The sequence below is a fragment of the Rutidosis leptorrhynchoides genome, chromosome 2, assembly GCF_046630445.1.
Source record: "Rutidosis leptorrhynchoides isolate AG116_Rl617_1_P2 chromosome 2, CSIRO_AGI_Rlap_v1, whole genome shotgun sequence".
NCBI classification, from domain to species: Eukaryota; Viridiplantae; Streptophyta; class Magnoliopsida; order Asterales; family Asteraceae; genus Rutidosis; species Rutidosis leptorrhynchoides.
In genome coordinates this window covers 577,471,855-577,495,555 of record NC_092334.1, presented here as the reverse complement: position 1 = coordinate 577,495,555, position 23,701 = coordinate 577,471,855, and the positions used below count along the sequence as shown (strand labels likewise).

Sequence of the window (23,701 nt, the reverse complement as noted above, 5' to 3'; positions counted from 1 at the left end):
TACACTGTGTTAAATTGAAGAATAGTTAAGCAGTCGTTAGAATTGTAATTTAGTTACCGACAGTTTTCACGGACTATTATTTCGTACTCCGTTGTTAAATTAGTGATGATTGAAAGTCTTCGAAAAATTCTTAAATTTTTACAATAATTATATTTATTTATTTTTGTCATTATGGTATAAATTCGATCATTAATTTATTAAATAAAAATTACATCAACTGTCCCGCTCGAATCTGGGTAAAATATAAAAAGTGTAAAAATTTAATAACTAGATCCTAAATACATTTTTAGTAAGCCTAAAATTTATAGATATCATTTTCGGATCACCGTTTATTTTAAAATCATATGAGTTCGAATTAAACTTCTCTAAATAATAATCGAAACGTCCAACGAGTATTACAATTTAATTATATCGTATATTATTTTATATTTTCAGTTCTAACAATTAAATCATATATTATTATTTTAAGTTATTATATATATATATATATATATATATATATATATATATATATATATATATATATATGTATGTATACACATTTATTTACAAATAATGGTTCGCGAATCGTCGGAGATAGTTGAAGAGTGGTTGCATATATGAAACAGTTCAAAATTTTTGAGACTCAACCTATCAGACTTTGCTTATCGTGTCAAGGATATTAAATCGTATCGAAAATTTGATTTAAAATTGGTCAAAATTTTTCGGGTCGTCACAATTGAGGACGACATCTTTGATCAAAATTATTAATTTGCAACGAATCTCTTCCATATTTCCTTTTTTTTTTTTACTTTTTTTTTTATTATTTTCCTTTTTTTGATGGGTGGTTAAACTTAAAATGGAGTTTATAAAAATTGAGGTATGAAAAGAAGAAGAAGTAAAGAAGTGGTGGTGGACACGTATAACGTATTCCTCTTTTACACGTGTACTATTAATGCATTTTAATTTAATTATTTATTTAATTTTTACTTAACTTAATAATTGATAAATTAAATACAACTAATGATAATAACTAGTTGTTTACCGCGCTTCGCGCCGGGGGTTCGGTTTTCAATGTATTTTATTGCGTCTAGTTTAACGATAATGTCGTTGAAGCGCAACTCGAGTCGAACTAAAAGGTATAACCCGTCAGAGATTTAAATGTTATTTTAAATTAACAATATAGGTGCATCTCTGCGGTGGAGAAAAATATAAAGGAAACCAAAAAAGAAAAAATAAAAAAAAATTGTTACAACGGGTAGAGAAAAATATAAAGGAAACAATCGGTACTATTCATATTTTTTGCCTAGTAGATATTTGCTGCTGCTAATTATAAAGAAACCATCGGTACTATTCATATTTTTTGTCTAGTAGATATTTGATGCGGGTAAAGAAAAATATAAAGGAAACCAAAAAAGAAAAAAATGGGAAAAAAACTGTTACAAAAAAAAAAAAAAAAATTTGCTACAATACCGTGAATAGAACTGTTCACGTGAATAGTACTGTTTACGTGAATAGTGACCGGTGTACAACCATTGTTGCGCGGTGTACGAATGATTAAAGCGTGCGAATAGTACTATTAATATTAATAATTAATAATTAATAATTTGTGTCTATTAGTATATACGTGAATAGTACTGTTCACGTGAATAGTGACCGGTGTAGAACCATTGTTGCGCGATGTACGAATGATTAAAGCGTGCGAATAGTACTATTAATAATTTGTGTCTATTAGTATATACGATAATAAGTAATAATAATAACGAAAATAGTAATAATAGTAATAGTAACAATAATAATAATAATAATAATAATAATAATAATAATAATAATAATAATTTGAGGAAGTATGTCATGGTTGACAATGGTGTGTTATGGAAATGTTATGGGAGGAAGTGATGAGAAAGTGGAGAGAGTACTGATGTGGCGCTGAGGTGACAGTGAAGAAGTATGTCATCGTTGAAAGTGGTCTTATAGAAGTATATTATTAATTTAGAACGAATTAAAAAGAATTGACTATTAATATGGAAAAGCAGGGGCGGTATATTACGAGTATATGTTATATATTAGATATATGATTAAATAGAATTTATGTTTAAAGTGATTAAATAGGATTTTTATGTTTAAAGTGATCACATAATACTGTATTATTTTAAAAATGATTATATTATCTATATAATCAATCCGAAAATATAGGTTCGAGCCCGAATCTAGTGGTCAAGTTTAAAATAAATTTGTGATTAAGCAATAAGTGAATACACAAAAAAAAAAAAAATAGAGTTGAAACTTTAGTTTACACAATAACTAAAAAAAGGAGTTGAAACAAATATGTAAAACAAAAAAAAAGTAAAATAAAACTAAAACTATGGTGTTGAAAAATGTTTGAAACACACCAAAAAGGGGGAAAAAAGTGAATAGTAATTTGACCAAGATGATTGCGCTATGTATGCATGTAAATAAATCCGAAAATAATCAATCCGAAAATATAGGTTCGAGCCCGAATCTAGTGGTCAAGTTTAAAATAAATTTGTGAGTAAGCAATAAGTGAATACACAAAAAAAAATAGAGTTGAAACTTTAGTTTACACAGTAACTAAAAAAAGGAGTTGAAACAAATATGTAAAACAAAAAAAAGTAAAATAAAACTAAAACTATGGTGTTGAAAAATGTTTGAAACACACCAGGGGGAGTGAATAGTAATTTGACCAAGATGATTGCGCTATGTATATGCATGTAAATAGTATGTATATGTTAATGTTAATGTTAATCATTTGGAGAAAATGGCTCGGGTTCGGAGGTAGGCTTGAGCTAGGCTCGGATTGAACAATCAGACTCGGTTTTAATATTCACTCACAATCTACTATTTTTATCTCTTTTTTTTTTTTTTAAATCAAAATCTTACACTTTGCAGTTGCACTCTCCGGATATTTTTGTCCAATTCTAACCCTCGCTAATTTTCAGTTTTCCTGTTTCTAGTATTTACACTTTTAACCCTCTAAAAATTCTTTTTTCAATTTAGCCCTCACTAATTTTCAGTTTCCCTCTTCCATTTTTTTTTAAATTTAAATCTTCTCAATTTCCCACCTCATTTTACTATTTATTTTAAAGCTTCCAACTTTTTTAATTTATATTTCTTTCTTCAACATTTTCTTCAATTTTTTTTTTATAATTTTTATTATTTCTTTACCCACAAACAAAACAAATAACAAAACTCAATTTCACGTGTGTGGTGTATGGGGAAAAGAGATGTAGACAATTTTTTCTCTATCCTAAAATAAAGAGAAAACATCTTTTACCAACGTTATATCATATATACTATAACTATAATCAGTTACTATATAGTATGTAATCAAAAGAAAAAAATGAAGACTAATATACATGTTTTTACAATTCTAAGAGGTGTTTGATACGTTGAAACAAGTTATTGTCTTTTGAGTTATGTTAGACTCATTAATATTAAAATATTTTTATTGAAAATATATAGTTATGTAAAAAAAAAACTTATAATACGTGACTAAGCGTGTGACCTCATTCTTGTTTGCATTCTAAAAGAACTACTCAAATTACTATAGCTTTTGGATTAGATAGGTTTTTCACCTTTTATTATTTTTATATTTGTTTGTTTTGACCGATCACATGTGGATAGTCAAGGAATTTACAAATATGCCCTTTTTTACCGAAAAAATAAGCGACCTAGATTGCATTTCCTTTTTGTGACTCGCTTATGGTTTCTTGATGTGACATTTTTATTCATTCTCGTCATGCTCACGTGAATATTTTTTTGTGGATGAATAAACGAGAGTTCGATGATTCTTGTTGGTTGAGGTTACGTGATTATTTGGCCAATAGTCATAAGACTATATACCTTTTCAAAAAAATAATTGTTTTAATTGTCATGCAATCCACATTAAGGGAATCAATTGAGTGAGCACCGTTTTTTATCATTGTTTATTTGTTATTCTCTTATTTATGCTTATCAAAACCACTCTCTCATTATTGATAAATTCTCCCATTCTAGTTTGATTAATTATGATTCAATCCAATAAACACACATTACTCCATGTGGATTGACCGAACTTACTTTTAACTAACTACATATGACTGAAATTCGTTGACCATTTGTGTGTTAGTAGATTAAACGTTTTGTCCCATTTTTATAAGTATAATAAACGCACACCAATTTTTGGCGCCGCTGTCTGGGACGGTGTGCAATTAGGATTGTATCACTTTTGGTTATTCGATCCTTTCGTTGGGATTTATCCTACGAAAGTTACTTTTTTTGTTTACGGTTTTCTTGTTTGTGCTTGTGATCTAACAGTTAGGTGACAAGGTTTATGTCCCGTGTGCCTACGGGAAAACTGGTAGAACCTCATCCAGAACCGGAGAGAAAGTTTCATAAGGATACCAAGAAGACCAAAGCTCGAAAGAAAAATCAACAACCAAAAAGGGAAGCCTTGGTGGAATTAAAGAAAAGATTGAGACGGGATCAGAAACTAATGGTCCCACTATTGATTTGGACCTAATAGTTCACAAAGAAACAGTTGAAGAAGAAGAAGAGGAAATGGCAGAGGATCTGGATGATCAACTGATGCGGACCACGCGATAAACCGCACCTCCGACTTCTTTACCCGTTAATCGAAGGCCCGACAATACCGCCAAAAATTGGGAGGTTAAAAGCCAATTTATTCACATGTTGCGTGAGAAGTTTTTTGATGGGTGGACCTACAATAATACGATCTAACACATGGAACAATTTAAGGATTTGCGTCACTTGTACAAGAATCAAGGTGTAACTGTCAATGCTTTCAAATTGAGAACTTTCTCGTATTCCTTATCAGGTGATACCAATGCATGGTTGAAATCTTTGCAACCTCTGACTCCATCACTACGTTTGCTTAATTGGGGGATAAGTTTATTACGAGGTATTGTCCACCGGCTAAGGCCGAAAGGTTACGGATGGAAATTCCATTCTTTGCTCAGAAACATGATGAATCACTTTATGAGGGTTGAGAACAATTAAAGAGGATGTTGAGAAATTGCCCGCAACATGGGTTACAAAAAGGGCAAATTGTCCAAACAGTTTATCGAGGGGTCAATGAACACACACGAGGTATCCTTGATTCTTCGGCGGGTGGTGTATTTTTGTATAAGTCTCCAAACCAAGCTTATCAATTGTTGGAAGACATTTCCGTTCATACATTTGAATGGACACCTTCGAGGGACACCCTGGTAAGAAAGGCAATAACAAATGCGGCATCGGAAGATGATTGGTGAGACGATTGCTTCATTATCAAATCAATTTAAGAAGTTTGGAAAAGATATTAACGATCGACCCCGATGATTTAAGATGTGAATTTTCTAGCTAATGCTCAAAATCAAAGTGAAAGTTCAAATGCATACCAAGGAAGGAACATGGGTTACCAAGGTGACCAAGGTAATCAATGACATTTGCTTTTCAGCAAAATGGACCACCAAGTTTCAATAACCGAAACCAAAATCAAAATCAATACCAACCACCTCAACAACTATACCAACCACCTCAACCACACTATCAACAACCCGTAAACCAATACCAATACCAAAACCAAAACCAATACCAATACCATTCACGCGTTCAACCCCAAGTTCAGCTACAAGTCCAGAAGAAATATAGCTTTGGGGATTTGGTGCGAGGTTACATGGTTAAAATGGCAACAATATTGTGAACTCAACAAGCCTCGATCCAAAATTTAGAGCACGATATGGGTAAAATGGCAACAATGTTAGTAGAGAGACCACCAAGTACTCTTCCATAAAACACCCATGTGAACCCTAGAGCAAGTACAAGTTAAAGTGCGCAAAAGAACAAGTATAATACGGTAAATTTGATAAACTAATTTCCAATACATTTCGTTTTGACAGTTAATTACTATATTATAAATTTATAGTTTATTTATTATATGATCAAGAATATAATAGAAGTGGTGGGTTCGATCCATGCCTGACAACAACAACGGGGGATTTAAGGATCATTTGAGTTTAACTCTTCGGTCCGGTATACCGTGAATAACCCCTTGCGAAATGAGGATCTCGACAGGGGTGGTTAACCGTCGACCCACCATCGACGAGATAGCCAGTTATTGATGGGTTGGGGTTGGTATTTGGGGTTTATGCTCGTGAAACGTTACCTGTAACCGCAAATGAGGTGATGTGCTGTGAATCCGGTAGCGCGGGTCGATGTTGCTCTATAAAAGCAGCAGAGGATTCCGTCTGTCGTACCTTGATACTAAAAATAGTATAGGTGTGAATCTCAATGAATGATGATGCCCTGTCTTATGATCTGGATCCTTTATTTATAGCTACAATACTTTTTGCCTATTGGTGCCACATATCTCCCGTCGCCTTTTCCTGTCTGTACCGGTCTAGTAATTTGGAAGGGAGACCGGGGGACAATACCTGCTACTTTTATGTCGACTGTCTGTACTTTCTTCTGCTGCGGGGACCATGGTCTGCATGTGCCTTTGTCTTTTCTTTTACCTTGCGTCTCAGATGTATCCAACGCAATTTCACTTGCGCAAGACGTGTCCATCGCAAGTGTTTTGTTATGCAAAACATACGCGTGGTGCACGTGTGATGCGCTATGCATATCATTATTATACTTTGTAATTAATTTTAAAAATGGAAAAGTTAATTAATGAAATGTCCCGTTCTTATTGATTAAAAACGTTCCATATTAATTGATTTCGTTGCGAGGTTTTGACCTCTATATGAGACGTTTTTCAAAGACTGCATTCATTTTAAAACAAACCATAACCTTTATTTCATAAATAAAGGTTTAAAAAGCTTTACGTAGATTATCAAATAATGATAATCTAAAATATCCTGTTTACACACGACCATTACATAATGGTTTACAATACAAATATGTTACATCGAAATCAGTTTCTTGAATGCAGTTTTTACACAATATCATACAAACATGGACTCCAAATCTTGTCCTTATTTTAGTATGCAACAGCGGAAGCTCTTAGTATTCACCTGAGAATAAACATGCTTTAAACGTCAACAAAAATGTTGGTGAGTTATAGGTTTAACCTATATATATCAAATCGTAACAATAGACCACAAGATTTCATATTTCAATACACATCCCATACATAGAGATAAAAATCATTCATATGGTGAACACCTGGTAACCGACATTAACAAGATGCATATATAAGAATATCCCCATCATTCCGGGACACCCTTCGGATATGATATAAATTTCGAAGTACTAAAACATCCGGTACTTTGGATGGGGTTTGTTAGGCCCAATAGATCTATCTTTAGGATTCGCGTCAATTAGGGTGTCTGTTCCCTAATTCTTAGATTGCCAGACTTAATAAAAAGGGGCATATTCGATTTTGATAATTCAACCATAGAATGTAGTTTCACGTACTTGTGTCTATTTTGTAAATCATTTATAAAACCTGCATGTATTCTCATCCCAAAAATATTAGATTTTAAAAGTGGGACTATAGCTCACCTTCACAGATTTTTACTTCGTCGGAAAGTAAGACTTGGCCACTGGTTGATTCACGAACCTATATCAATATATACATATATATCAAAGTATGTTCAAAATATATTTACAACACTTTTAATATATTTTGATGTTTTAAGTTTATTAAGTCAGCTGTCCTCGTTAGTAACCTACAACTAGTTGTCCACAGTTAGATGTACAAAAATAAATCGATAAATATTATCTTGAATCAATCCACAACCCAGTGTATACGTATCTCAGTATTGATCACAACTCAAACTATATATATTTTGGAATCAACCTCAACCCTGTATAGCTAACTCCAACATTCACATATAGAGTGTCTATGGTTGTTCCGAAATATATATAGATGTGTCGACATGATAGGTCGAAACATTGTATACGTGTCTATGGTATCTCAAGATTACATAATATACAATACAAGTTGATTAAGTTATGGTTGGAACAGATTTGTTACCAATTTTCACGTAGCTAAAATGAGAAAAATTATCCAATCTTGTTTTACCCATAACTTCTTCATTTTAAATCCGTTTTGAGTGAATCAAATTGCTATGGTTTCATATTGAACTCTATTTTATGAATCTAAACAGAAAAAATATAGGTTTATAGTCAGAAAAATAAGTTACAAGTCGTTTTTATAAAGGTAGTCATTTCAGTCGAAAGAACGACGTCTAGATGACCATTTTAAAAAACATACTTCCACTTTGAGTTTAATCATAATTTTTGGATATAGTTTCATGTTCATAATAAAAATTATTTTCCCAGAATAACAACTTTTAAATCAAAGTTTATCATAGTTTTTAATTAACTAACCCAAAACAGCCCTCGGTGTTACTACGACGGCGTAAATCCGGTTTTACGGTGTTTTTCGTGGTTTCAGGTTTTAAATCATTAAGTTAGCATATCATATAGATATAGAACATGTGTTTAGTTGATTTTAAAAGTCAAGTTAGAAGGATTAACTTTTATTTGCGAACAAGTTTAGAATTAACTAAACTAGGTTCTAGTGATTACAAGTTTAAACCTTCGAATAAGATAGCTTTATATGTATGAATCGAATGATGTTATGAACATCATTACTACCTCAAGTTCCTTGGATAAACCTACTGGAAATGAGAAAAATAGATCTAGCTTCAAAGGATCCTTGGATGGCTTGAAAGTTCTTGAAGCAGAATCATGACACGAAAACAATTTCAAGTAAGATTTCCACTCGAAATAAGATTGTTATAGTTATAGAAATTGAATTAAAGTTTGAATATGATTATTACCTTGTATTAGAAAGATAACCTACTGTAATTAACAAAGGTTTCTTGATCTTGGATGATTACTTGGAATGGATTTAGAAAACTTGGAAGTAAACTTGCAATCTTGGAAGTATTCTTGATTTTATGAAACTAGAACTTTTGGAATTTATGAAGAACACTTAGAACTTGAAGATAGAACTTGAGAGAGATCAATTAGATGAAGAAAATTGAAGAATGAAAGTGTTTGTAGGTGTTTTTGGTCGTTGGTGTATGGATTAGATATAAAGGATATGTAATTTTGTTTTCATGTAAATAAGTCATGAATGATTACTCATATTGTTGTAATTTTATGAGATATTTCATGCTAGTTGCCAAATGATGGTTCCCACATGTGTTAGGTGACTCACATGGGCTTCTAAGAGCTGATCATTGGAGTGTATATACCAATAGTACATACATCTAAAAGCTGTGTATTGTACGAGTACGAATACGGGTGCATACGAGTAGAATTGTTGATGAAACTGAACGAGGATGTAATTGTAAGCATTTTTGTTAAGTAGAAGTATTTTGATAAGTGTCTTTAAGTCTTTCAAAAGTGTATGAATACATATTAAAACACTACATGTATATACATTTTAACTGAGTCGTTAAGTCATCGTTAGTCGTTACATGTAAATGTTGTTTTGAAACCTTTAGGTTAACGATCTTGTTGAATGTTGTTAACCATTGTTTATTATAACAAATGAGATGTTAAATTGTTATATTATCATGATATTATGATATATAATATATCTTAGTATGATATATATACAGTTAAATGTCGTTACAACGATAATCGTTACATATATGTCTCGTTTCGAAATCATTAAGTTAGTAGTCTTATTTTTACATATGTATTTCATTGTTAATACACTTAATAATATATTTACTTATCATTTAACATAATTAACCAAGTGTATCAATATCTTAATATGATTCATATGTACCTAGTAAGACGTTGTTATAACGATAATCGTTATATATATCGTTTTCGAGTTTCTTAAATTAATAGTCTCATTTTTGTGTATATAACTCATTGTTAAAATACCTAATGAGATACATACTTATAATAAAATCATGTTAACTATATATATAACCATATATATGTCATCGTATAGTTTTTACAAGTTTTAACGTTCGTGAATCACCGGTCAACTTGGGTGGTCAATTGTCTATATGAAACCTATTTCAATTAATCAAGTCTTAACAAGTTTGATTGCTTAACATGTTGGAAACACTTAATCATGTAAATAACAATTTCATTTAATATATATATAAACATGGAAAAGTTCGGGTCACTACAGTACCTACCCGTTAAATAAATTTCGTCCCGAAATTTTAAGCAGTTGGAGGTGTTGACGTATCTTCTGGAAATAAATGTGGGTATTTCTTCTTCATCTGATCTTCACGCTCCCAGGTGAACTCGAGTCCTCTACGAGCATTCCATCGAACCTTAACAATCGGTATCTTGTTTTGTTTAAGTCTCTTAACCTCACGATCCATTATTTCGACGGGTTCTTCAATGAATTGAAGTTTTTCATTGATTTGGATTTCGTCCAACGGAATAGTGAGATCTTCTTTAGCAAAAAATTTCTTCAAATTTGAGACGTGGAAAGTGTTATGTACAGCCGCGAGTTGTTGAGGTAGCTCCAGTTGGTAAGCTACTGGTCCGACACGATCTATAATCTTGAATGGTCCAATGTACCTTGGATTTAGTTTCCCCCGTTTACCAAATCGAACAACGCCTTTCCAAGGTGAAACCTTAAGCATGACCATTTCTCCAATTTCAAACTCTATATCTTTTCTTTTACTGTCCGCGTAGCTCTTTTGTCGACTCTGGGCGGTTTTCAATCTTTGTTGAATTTGGATGATTTTCTCGGTAGTTTCTTGTATTATCTCCGGACCCGTAATCTGTCTATCCCCCACTTCACTCCAACAAATCAGAGACCTGCACTTTCTACCATAAAGTTCTTCAAACGGCACCATCTCAATGCTTGAATGGTAGCTGTTGTTGTAGGAAAATTCTGCTAACGGTAGATGTCGATCCCAACTGTTTCCGAAATCAATAACACAAGCTCGTAGCATGTCTTCAAGTGTTTGTATCGTCCTTTCGCTCTGCCCATCAGTTTGTGGATGATAGGCAGTACTCTTGTCTAGATGAGTTCCCAATGCTTGCTGTAATGTCTGCCAGAATCTTGAAATAAATCTGGCATCCCTATCAGATATAATAGAGATTGGTATTCCATGTCTGGAGACGACTTCCTTCAAATACAGTCATGCTAACTTCTCCATCTTGTCATCTTCTCTTATTGGCAGGAAGTGTGCTGACTTGGTGAGACGATCAACTATTACCCAAATAGTATCATAACCACTTGCAGTCCTTGGCAATTTAGTAATGAAATCCATGGTAATGTTTTCCCATTTCCATTCCGGGATTTCAGGTTGTTGTAGTAGACCTGATGGTTTCTGATGTTCAGCTTTGACCTTAGAACACGTCAAACATTCTCCTACATATTTAGCAATATCGGCTTTCATACCTGGCCACCAAAAATGTTTCTTAAGATCCTTGTACATCTTCCCCGTTCCAGGATGTATTGAGTATCTGGTTTTATGAGCTTCTCTAAGTACCATTTCTCTCATATCTACAAATTTTGGTACCCAAATTCTTTCAGCCCTATACCGGGTTCCGTCTTCCCGAATATTAAGATGCTTCTCCGATCCTTTGGGTATTTCATCCTTTAAATTTCCCTCTTTTAAAACTCCTTGTCGCGCGTCCTTTATTTGAGTAGTAAGGTTATTGTGAATCATTATATTCATAGATTTTACTCGAATGGGTTCTCTGTCCTTCCTGCTCAAGGCGTCGGCTACCACATTTGCCTTCCCCGGGTGGTAACGAATCTCAAAGTTGTAATCATTCAACAATTCAATCCACCTACGCTGCCTCATATTCAGTTGTTTCTGATTAAATATGTGTTGAAGACTTTTGTGGTCGGTATATATAATACTTTTGACCCCATATAAGTAGTGCCTCCAAGTCTTTAATGCAAAAACAACCGCGCCTAATTCCAAATCATGCGTCGTATAATTTTGTTCGTGAATCTTCAATTGTCTAGACGCATAAGCAATCACCTTCGTTCGTTGCATTAATACACAACCGAGACCTTGCTTTGATGCGTCACAATAAATCACAAAATCATCATTCCCTTCAGGCAATGACAATATATGTGCCGTAGTTAGCTTTTTCTTCAATAACTGAAACGCTTTCTCTTGTTCATCCTTCCATTCAAATTTCTTTCCTTTATGCGTTAATGCAGTCAAGGGTTTTGCTATTCTGGAAAAGTCTTGGATGAACCTTCTGTAGTAACCAGCTAGTCCTAAAAACTGGTGTATGTGTTTCGGAGTTTTCGGGGTTTCCCAATTTTCAACAGTTTCTATCTTTGCCGGATCCACCTTAATACCTTCTTTGTTCACTATGTGACCGAGGAATTGAACTTCTTCCAACCAAAATGCACACTTTGAAAATTTAGCGTACAATTCTTCCTTCCTCAATACTTCTAACACCTTTCTCAAATGTTCACCGTGTTCTTGGTCATTCTTTGAGTAAATAAGTATGTCATCAATGAAAACAATGACAAACTTGTCCAGGTATGGTCCACACACTCGGTTCATAAGGTCCATGAACATAGCTGGTGCATTAGTTAAACCAAACGGCATGACCATAAACTCGTAATGACCGTAACGTGTTCTGAAAGCAGTCTTTGGAATATCATCTTCTTTCACCCGCATTTGATGATACCCGGAACGTAAGTCAATCTTTGAATAAACAGACGAGCCTTGTAGTTGATCAAATAAGTCGTCGATTCTCAGTAGTGGGTAGCGGTTCTTGATGGTAAGTTTGTTCAACTCTCGGTAGTCGATACACAACCTGAATGTACCATCTTTCTTCTTGACAAACAAAACAGGAGCTCCCCACGGTGATGTGCTTGGTCGAATGAAACCACGCTCTAAAAGTTCTTGTAATTGGCTTTGCAGTTCTTTCATCTCGCTGGGTGCGAGTCTGTAAGGAGCACGAGCTATTGGTGCAGCTCCTGTACAAGATCTATTTGAAATTCAACGGATCGATGTGGGGGTAATCCCGGTAATTCTTTCAGAAATACATCGGGAAATTCTTTTGCGACGGGAACATCATTGATGCTCTTTTCTTCAGTTTGTACTTTCTCAACGTGTGCTAGAACAGCATAGCAACCTTTTCTTATTAGTTTTTGTGCCTTCAAATTACTAATAAGATGTAGCTTCGTGTTGCCCTTTTCTCCGTACACCATTAAGGGTTTTAATTTTTCTCGTATAATGCGAATTGCATTTTTGTAACAAACGATCTCTACTTTCACTTCTTTCAACCAGTCCATACCGATTATCACATCAAAACTCCCTAACTCTACTGGTATCAAGTCAATCTTAAATATTTCGCTACCCAGTTTAATTTCTCGATTCCGGCATATATTATCTGCTGAAATTAATTTACCGTTTGCTAATTCGAGTAAAAATTTACTATCCAACAGCATCAATGGACAACTTAATTTAGCACAAAAATCTCTACTCATATAGCTTCTATCCGCACCAGAATCAAATAAAACGTAAGCAGATTTCTTGTCAATAAGGAACGTACCCGTAACAAGCTCCGGGTCTTCCTGTGCCTCTGCCGCATTAATATTGAAAACTCTTCCGCGGCCTTGTCCATTCGTGTTCTCCTGGTTCGGGCAATTTCTAATAATGTGGCCCAGTTTTCCACATTTATAACAAACTACATTGGCATAACTTGCTCCGACACTACTTGCTCCGCCATTACTCGTTCCGACACCATTTGTTCCTTTCGTTCTGTTAACCCCTGGTCCGTAAACATCACACTTCGCCGCGCTATGACCATTTCTTTTACACTTGTTGCAAAATTTGGTGCAAAACCCCGAGTGATACTTTTCACACCTTTTGCATAGCTGCTTCTGATTGTTGTTGTTGTTGTTGCGGTTGTTATTGTTGTTGGGATGATTGTTGTAGTTGTTGTTGTTGTTGTTGTTGTTGGGCCGTTTGTTGTAGTTGCGATTGATGTTGCGATTGTTGGGATAATTGTTGCGATTATTGTTGTAATTGCTGTTGTTGTTATATTGGTGATTCTTATCACCGTTTTCCTCCCACTTTCTTTTGACTTGCTTCACATTGGCCTCTTCAGCAGTCTGTTCTTTAATTCTTTCTTCAATCTGGTTCACTAGTTTGTGAGCCATTCTACATGCCTGTTGTATGGAGGCGGGCTCGTGTGAACTTATATCTTCTTGGATTCTTTCCGGTAATCCTTTCACAAACGCGTCGATCTTCTCTTCCTCATCTTCGAACGCTCCCGGACACAATAGGCATAATTCTATGAATCGTCTTTCGTACGTGGTAATATCAAATCCTTGGGTTCGTAACCCTCTAAGTTCTGTCTTGAGCTTATTGACCTCGGTTCTGGGACGGTACTTTTCGTTCATCAAGTGCTTGAATGCTGACCACGGTAGTGCGTACGCATCATCTTGTCCCACTTGCTCTAGATAGGTATTCCACCATGTTAACGCAGAACCTGTGAAGGTATGCGTAGCGTACTTCACTTTGTCCTCTTCAGTACACTTACTTATGGCAAACACCGATTCGACCTTCTCGGTCCACCGTTTCAATCCGATCGGTCCTTCGGTTCCATCAAATTCCAAAGGTTTGCAGGCAGTGAATTCTTTGTAGGTGCATCCTACACGATTTCCTTTACTGCTAGATCCAAGGTTATTATTGGTATGTAGCGCAGCCTGTACTGCGGCTATGTTTGAAGCTAGAAAAGTACGGAATTCCTCTTCATTCATATTCACGGTGTGTTGAGTAGTCGGTGCCATTTCCTTCAAAATAGTCAAATGGAACAAGTTAATCATACAGAATATTAAGAGTAGTTAATAGTATTTCGTAGCATAATATGAACTCATTTATAAAAGCTTTTTCTTCATATTAGCGTTTTATAAGTTTAAATTCTGGTAGTACCTACCCGTTAAGTTCATACTTAGTAGCTAATATACAATTCAACTACTACAATTCTATATGAAAAACTGATTATAATAATATTTCGCGTTCAAACTTTTATACAATATTTTACAAACTTACAATACCGCTTATTTTACATAAAGCATGAAATATAGCACACAATAACTTTGATACAAGATAGTTGTGAAGATAATTCTAGCTAGTACATAAGTCGTTCAGCAAGGGCAATAAAGACACGTAATTCATACTTCCAGAAACAAGTCATGCATTCTGGTTTTACTAGGACTACTTCTCATCCTTGGTCTTGTGGAACATAACCGTTATGGCCGTTGATAAGACAGCGTGTTGTAACGTCGTCAAAGGGACGAGGGTTACGTAATGACCAACAGTATCGTAATAACCTAAAAACCTCATTTCTTACCCCAATTACCGACTCCGTCACTTGTGGGAACGTTTTGTTTAATAGTTGTAGCCCGATGTTCTTTTTCTCACTTTGGTGAGAAGCGAACATTACTAACCCGTAAGCATAGCATGCTTGTTTATGTTGCATGTTAGCCGCTTTTTCTAAATCATGAAGTCCTATATTCGGATACATTTAGTCAAAATAATTTCTTAACCCGTTGCGTAAAATAGCATTTGGGTTCCCCGCAATATATGCGTCAAAGTAAACACATCGTAACTTATGGGTTTCCCAATGTGATATCCCCCATCTTTCAAACGAAAGTCTCTTATAAACCAAGACATTCTTGGAACGTTCTTCGAATGTCTTACAAACTGATTTCGTCGTAAATAGTTGTGCCGAAGAATTCTGACCGACTCTAGACAAGATTTCATCAATCATGTCTCCGGGTAGGTCTCTTAAAATATTGTGTTGTCTATCCATTTTGTGTTTTTATACTGTAAAATAGACAAGAGTTAGATTAAAAAAAAAAAAATACTTATTAATACAAGCAATTTTTACATATATCATAAAGCATAAGCACACTATATTACATATATTACACCACACAAATACAACTATCTTATTCCGACTCGCTCGTTTCTTCTTCTTCTGTTTTGGTTCGTTTTGCCAAGTTTCTAGGGATATATGATGTTCCCCTAATACGAGCTGTCGTTTTCCACAACGGTTTAGAAAAACCTGGTGGTTTAGAGGTTCCCGGGTCATTGTTACAACTTAAGGGCTTCGGGGGTTGACGATACATATAAAGTTCATCGGGGTTGGAATTAGATTTCTCTATTTTTATGCCCTTTCCCTTATTATTTTCTTTTGCCTTTTTAAATTCAGTTGGGGTAATTTCTATAACATCATCGGAATTCTCGTCGGAATCCGATTCATCGGAGAATTGGTAGGTAATCCTCCCAATATTTTGCTTCCTTGGCAGAAACACCATTGACCATAATTAACCTTGGTCGGTTGGTTGAGGATTTTCTCTTACTTAACCGTTTTATTATTTCCCCCACCGGTTCTATTTCCTCCTCCGGTTCCTCCTCTTCCGGTTCTGATTCTTCTTCCGGTTCCTCTTCGGGAACTTGTGAATCAGTCCAATATATATTCGACTCTTCGTTATTATTAGGTGAGTCAATGGGATTTGTGCTAGAGGTATAAATCTATCACACAATATCAAACATGTTAAGAGATTAATATATCACATAATATATACATGTTAATAATATATAGTTTCCAACAAAAATGTTAAGCAATCATTTTTAAAGAAAACACGGTCGAAGTCCAGACTCACTAATGCATCCTAACAAACTCGATAAGACACACTAATGCAAATTTTCTGGTTCTCTAAGACCAACGCTCGGATACCAACTGAAATGTCCCGTTCTTATTGATTAAAAACGTTCCATATTAATTGATTTCGTTGCGAGGTTTTGACCTCTATATGAGACATTTTTCAAAGACTGCATTCATTTTAAAACAAACCATAACCTTTATTTCATAAATAAAGGTTTAAAAAGCTTTACGTAGATTATCAAATAATGATAATCTAAAATATCCTGTTTACACACGACCATTACATAATGGTTTACAATACAAATATGTTACATCGAAATCAGTTTCTTGAATGCAGTTTTTACACAATATCATACAAACATGGACTCCAAATCTTGTCCTTATTTTAGTATGCAACAGCGAAAGCTCTTAGTATTCACCTGAGAATAAACATGCTTTAAACGTCAACAAAAATGTTGGTGAGTTATAGGTTTAACCTATATATATCAAATCGTAACAATAGACCACAAGATTTCATATTTCAATACACATCCCATACATAGAGATAAAAATCATTCATATGGTGAACACCTGGTAACCGACATTAACAAGATGCATATATAAGAATATCCCCATCATTCCGGGACACCCTTCGGATATGATATAAATTTTGAAGTACTAAAGCATCCGGTACTTTGGATGGGGTTTGTTAGGCCCAATAGATCTATCTTTAGGATTCGCGTCAATTAGGGTGTCTGTTCCCTAATTCTTAGATTACCAGACTTAATAAAAAGGGGCATATTCGATTTCGATAATTCAACTATAGAATGTAGTTTCACGTACTTGTGTCTATTTTGTAAATCATTTATAAAACCTGCATGTATTCTCATCCCAAAAATATTAGATTTTAAAAGTGGGACTATAACTCACCTTCACAGATTTTTACTTCGTCGGAAAGTAAGACTTGGCCACTGGTTGATTCACGAACCTATAACAATATATACATATATATCAAAGTATGTTCAAAATATATTTACAACACTTTTAATATATTTTGATGTTTTAAGTTTATTAAGTCAGCTGTCCTCGTTAGTAACCTACAACTAGTTGTCCACAGTTAGATGTACAGAAATAAATCGATAAATATTATCTTGATCAATCCACGACCCAGTGTATACGTATCTCAGTATTGATCACAACTCAAACTATATATATTTTGGAATCAACCTCAACCCTGTATAGCTAACTCCAACATTCACATATAGAGTGTCTATGGTTGTTCCGAAATATATATAGATGTGTCGACATGATAGGTCGAAACATTGTATACGTGTCTATGGTATCTCAAGATTACATAATATACAATACAAGTTGATTAAGTTATGGTTGGAACAGATTTGTTACCAATTTTCACGTAGCTAAAATGAGAAAAATTATCCAATCTTGTTTTACCCATAACTTCTTCATTTTAAATCCGTTTTGAGTGAATCAAATTGCTATGGTTTCATATTGAACTCTATTTTATGAATCTAAACAGAAAAAGTATAGGTTTATAGTCGGAAAAATAAGTTACAAGTCATTTTTGTAAAGGTAGTCATTTCAGTCGAAAGAACGACTTCTAGATGACCATTTTAGAAAACATACTTCCACTTTGAGTTTAAGCATAATTTTTGGATATAGTTTCATGTTCATAATAAAAATCATTTTCCCAGAATAACAACTTTTAAATCAAAGTTTATCATAGTTTTTAATTAACTAACCCAAAACAGCCCGCGGTGTTACTACGACGGCGTAAATCCGGTTTTACGGTGTTTTTCGTGTTTCCAGGTTTTAAATCATTAAGTTAGCATATCATATAGATATAGAACATGTGTTTAGTTGATTTTAAAAGTCAAGTTAGAAGGATTAACTTTTATTTGCGAACAAGTTTAGAATTAACTAAACTAGGTTCTAGTGATTACAAGTTTAAACCTTCGAATAAGATAGCTTTATATGTATGAATCGAATGATGTTATGAACATCATTACTACCTCAAGTTCCTTGGATAAACCTACTGGAAATGAGAAAAATAGATCTAGCTTCAAAGGATCCTTGGATGGCTTGAAAGTTCTTGAAGCAGAATCATGACACGAAAACAATTTCAAGTAAGATTTCCACTCGAAATAAGATTGTTATAGTTATAGAAATTGAATTAAAGTTTGAATATGATTATTACCTTGTATTAGAAAGATAACCTACTGTAAGTAACAAAGGTTTCTTGATCTTGGATGATTACTTGGAATAGATTTAGAAAACTTGGAAGTAAACTTGCAATCTTGGAAGTATTCTTGATTTTATGAAACTAGAACTTTTGGAATTTATGAAGAACACTTAGAACTTGAAGATAGAACTTGAGAGAGATCAATTAGATGAAGAAAATTGAAGAATGAAAGTGTTTGTAGGTGTTTTTGGTCGTTGGTGTATGGATTAGATATAAAGGATATGTAATTTTGTTTTCATGTAAATAGGTCATGAATGATTACTCATATTTTTGTAATTTTATGAGATATTTCATGCTAGTTGCCAAATGATGGTTCCCACATATGTTAGGTGACTCACATGGGCTGCTAAGAGCTGATCATTGGAGTGTATATACCAATAGTACATACATCTAAAAGCTGTGTATTGTACGAGTACGAATACGGGTGCATACGAGTAGAATTGTTGATGAAACTGAACGAGGATGTAATTGTAAGCATTTTTGTTAAGTAGGAGTATTTTGATAAGTGTCTTGAAGTCTTTCAAAAGTGTATGAATACATATTAAAACACTACATGTATATACATTTTAACTGAGTCGTTAAGTCATCGTTAGTCGTTACATGTAAATGTTGTTTTGAAACCTTTAGGTTAACGATCTTGTTGAATGTTGTTAACCCATTGTTTATTATAACAAATGAGATGTTAAATTGTTATATTATCATGATATTATGATATATAATATATCTTAGTATGATATATATACAGTTAAATGTCGTTACAACGATAATCGTTACATATATGTCTCGTTTCGAAATCATTAAGTTAGTAGTCTTATTTGTACTATGTATTTCATTGTTAATACACTTAATAATATATTTACTTATCATTTAACATAATTAACCAAGTGTATCAATATCTTAATATGATTCATATGTACCTAGTAAGACGTTGTTATAACGATAATCGTTATATATATCGTTTTCGAGTTTCTTAAATTAATAGTCTTATTTTTATGTATATAACTCATTGTTAAAATACCTAATGAGATACATACTTATAATAAAATCATGTTAACTATATATATAACCATATATATGTCATCGTATAGTTTTTACAAGTTTTAACGTTCGTGAATCACCGGTCAACTTGGGTGGTCAATTGTCTATATGAAACCTATTTCAATTAATCAAGTCTTAACAAGTTTGATTGCTTAACATGTTGGAAACACTTAATCATGTAAATAAAAATTTCATTTAATATATATATAAACATGGAAAAGTTCGGGTCACTACAATTAAGAAGTAAAAGATTAGGACTAGACTAGTGAAATGACCCGTGGAACCACGAGTTTGTTTAAACGAAACAGTTTAATGATATGTTTTAGGTATTAACTGAACGTAAATGCTAAAGTCATTTTGTTTAATGACCTGTGGAACTACAGAGTCCGACTAAGAAACTCGTCAGCTGAATATTTCATTAAACACCTAAAATGCATATTATACGATCCACATCAAATAATAAGAGATAATATTGGTTGTCATTTTATTTTAAAAGTGTAATTAAAATATAAATTTAGAATTAGTTTCTTTCTGCCTAACTTTTATACCTTCTCGTACTCAATTCAAAATAATTAATTAAAATAATTAATTAAAATTATTTAATTTTAATAATTGAAATATTAAAATAATTATTAATAAGATTTAATAATAATAATCTATATAGTCATATAAAACTCTAAAATGATGATGTCATAATTAAGTTAATTACTTTTCATAATAATGATGTCATAATTATATATTAATTTTAATTAAAACAATAATAAAAAAAATATAAAAGAAAATACTAATCTCTCCTAAATTGTAATTTTAATTTTCTAAAAAAATTTAAAAGACATTTATTACTAATAATAATAATAATAATTATTATTATTAAAAATATAAATACTCAACTTTGAACGAAATTTATTATTATTATTTACTTTTAATATAATAATCATAATTATAATTATTACATTATTAATATTCAAATATGGATTCTTTTTATGAAATTAATTACGTTACATATGTATGCGAAAATAAATGTCTCTATATATTTATAAAGACAACAAGTTTCTTAGTCAAACGAGTCATTAAAATAAATGACTTCAGCATTTACATTCACGTAATACCTAAAACATGTCATTAAATTGTTTCATTTAAACAAACCCGTAATTTCACGGGTCATTTTACTAGTTAATTAATAAAATTTAATTTTAATTCGAAATTATTTAGATTAATGACATAATCCACCATGTTTAAATATTTTTTTAATAAAAGAATTAATATAATAATGATATTTTTATTATAGAATTTTAATTTAATAGAAACCGTATATAGATTGGACTCGACAAATTACACGAAATATACCGAGTAAAAAAATCATAACCTTTTCATATTTCGTACGCTAACAGCTAGCCCTAATTCCCCAATTCCTCCAACCCCTAAAATGGTGAACCGCAGTCGCTTCGTTTGGTACTAGTGAGTTGTAAACAGTAAGCTCCTTCTTCATCTTCTATTTTTCCGGATTAAAATATCAAACTTTATAAACTATGATATCGTTAGGTTTTACAGCATTTTTATTCACATAAAAATATGTAATCATCTACCATTAGAGTTACAATTTAGATAATGTACTTCGGTAAAAGTGAGTCTACGCTCTTTAATGCTGTTTGTCATGAACCTTATAAATTTTAGGTCGACATTATTGGTTACCTTTTAGATATGAGGAAACAAGCTGTGAACGAATGAATAACTCACTTTTATAAAGAATAGAAATATGAAATTGACTAACCTTTGATCTTTTATTGTGTGATTAATGTTTCATTTTGTATAAAATGATTTTGCTTTATACATTTAGGATATATGCAGTTGTAAATATGCTACTAGAATTTAGTAGTGGATTTTTATTTTTTAGGGCTAACAGTGATTGGTGCATATAATTTCAAGTTAAAACATATAGAATAGGAAGTTCATTTGAGACCCTTGGATCAATAATTGGATCAATAGTAACTTGTAATTTGTGATTACTTATTAAGGAATGTGTGATTGTATAAGTGAAACTTACAAAAATGATTGCACACACTTACAGCCTTCTATAACATCAATTTGTTAACCAAGGGTCCATTTTGGTTAGTTTAATGAGTCTCAAGTTTGGAAGGGTATAAAAATGAACTCACCATATGTATAAATGTACACTAAATACTTATTAGGGGTGCAAGTACCACTTAGGAAAGTTGTATGCACGATGTGTATGAGTCTGCTCTTAAATAACTGCGAGTGAGAAGTTCATAGCAAAACTTTGTTTTTCTATTTTTCTTATATATCTTTATCCTGCTACGGTATTTGATAAGATTAAGTATACTATTTCGTTTTTTTTTCAGTTCACCGATGTACATGATCAGGCACCTTGGATTGAAGCGTACACAACAAAGTTAGAGTAAATTTGAACTTTTTGAAAGAATATTGAAGGGTTTAATGGACTAAAGAGGTTACATTTGTAAAATTCGTGATTGAGAGAACAAGTATGATGGCAGAAGAAGATAGAATAAGCAATTTGCCAGATGAAATTATACATCACATTCTCTCTTTTCTTGACTTGAAGTATGCTATGCAAACTAGTGCATTGTCCAAAAAATGGAAGCTTGTTTGGACTTTATTACCCCAACTTAACTTAGATAGTAACAAGTTTTCCAATGCGTGTCATTTTAATAAATTTGTGAACCATGCTCTATTACATCGCAACAATCTTAGTGAAGTTTCTGTATTGGAGCTAAGATGCATGGGAGCAGCAGCTAAGCAAACTACTGTTAGAGATATTGTGGAGTATGCTGGCTTTCATAATGTTAGGCGACTGACTTTAGTATTGTCCGGTACAAAACATCAGCAATGTCCATGGTTTCTTTTCCGTTGTCGGGCTCTCAAGGAACTCACCTTTGCAATCGAGGATCGTACTCCTAGATGCTACATATCAGAATCAGGTTGGGACTTTCCAGTTTTGGAGAAGTTGAATTTGAGCAATTTTGAATTAGATGGTGGTAAAAATAAGCGCATCAACCTTTTTTCGAAGTGTGTGAACCTAAAGGACCTCACCTTACATGGGATGAACATGAATGGATTGGAGGAATTAAATCTTTGTGTCCCACAACTTTCTAATCTTTCAGTCACTTTTTGTGAACTTTACCCAAAGGTTTTCAACGTGGTTGCTCCTCAGCTTCAGAATCTGACCGCATCTGTTGACTTTATTGATTTACTTCATTGTCAAGAGGGCTTCGGTTCTCTTGACAAAGTGAATCTCTCATGGCCTGAAAGTTATTATGTATCGGAAAAGAAGACATGTCTATCCCAACTACTCGGTGTATTCCAGAAACTGTACACTGCCAAATTTCTTATCCTTGATGCGTGCATCATTATGGTATAAAGTTATCTCATAAGTAAAGTTCATATACATTTTATTAAGAGCATCTTCAATGTAAAAGATTTCTAAATGTTATTTACTATGCCATTTATTTAGTTTTTATAACAAAAAAGTTTCAAAAAAAGCTCTAAATCCAGTGACATAAAGCTTTTCTTCATAAAAAATTATACTCACAAACCTATAAAAAAAGCTTTACTCTAAAAACTTAGACATCTAAAGCTTTTTATATAAAAAGAGCTTAACTGGAGATGCTCTAAATTAATTTATGTTTACATAAATGTATGCATCAGATGTTTACACCTTCGGTTAAGACGTACAATGACATGGCTGGTTGAATGCATCAATAATTGGCATTTTCTATTAGATCGTCGACGTTGGTCTGTATCACCTGTAACCTTTTAAGATTTTTTTTGGATCTAAATTTCTCCGGTAAAAAGAAATTAAATGTCACA

The 23,701-nt window shown here is 33.0% G+C and overlaps 1 protein-coding gene and 1 non-coding gene across 3 annotated transcripts in view; one reads left to right on the top strand and one right to left on the bottom strand.

The window, feature by feature from the left end:
- LOC139894597 (uncharacterized) overlaps positions 1-23,701 on the top strand; it is a 104,718-nt gene that overhangs the window by 76,353 nt on the left and 4,664 nt on the right. The window contains exons 1-2 of one of the 2 annotated variants that reach the window (XM_071877982.1): positions 21,203-21,327; positions 22,216-23,246. In XM_071877982.1, the coding sequence (XP_071734083.1) occupies positions 22,359-23,246 (888 nt within the window). In that variant the 5' untranslated portion in view covers positions 21,203-21,327; positions 22,216-22,358. Of the gene's footprint in view, positions 1-21,202; positions 21,328-22,215; positions 23,247-23,701 lie in introns of those variants that run through there. The other variant, XM_071877983.1, reaches the window with a different exon arrangement.
- On the bottom strand, positions 4,925-5,032 carry LOC139894918 (small nucleolar RNA R71). Its single transcript, XR_011775394.1, has one exon. It is a non-coding gene; the product is annotated as a small nucleolar RNA R71 (small nucleolar RNA).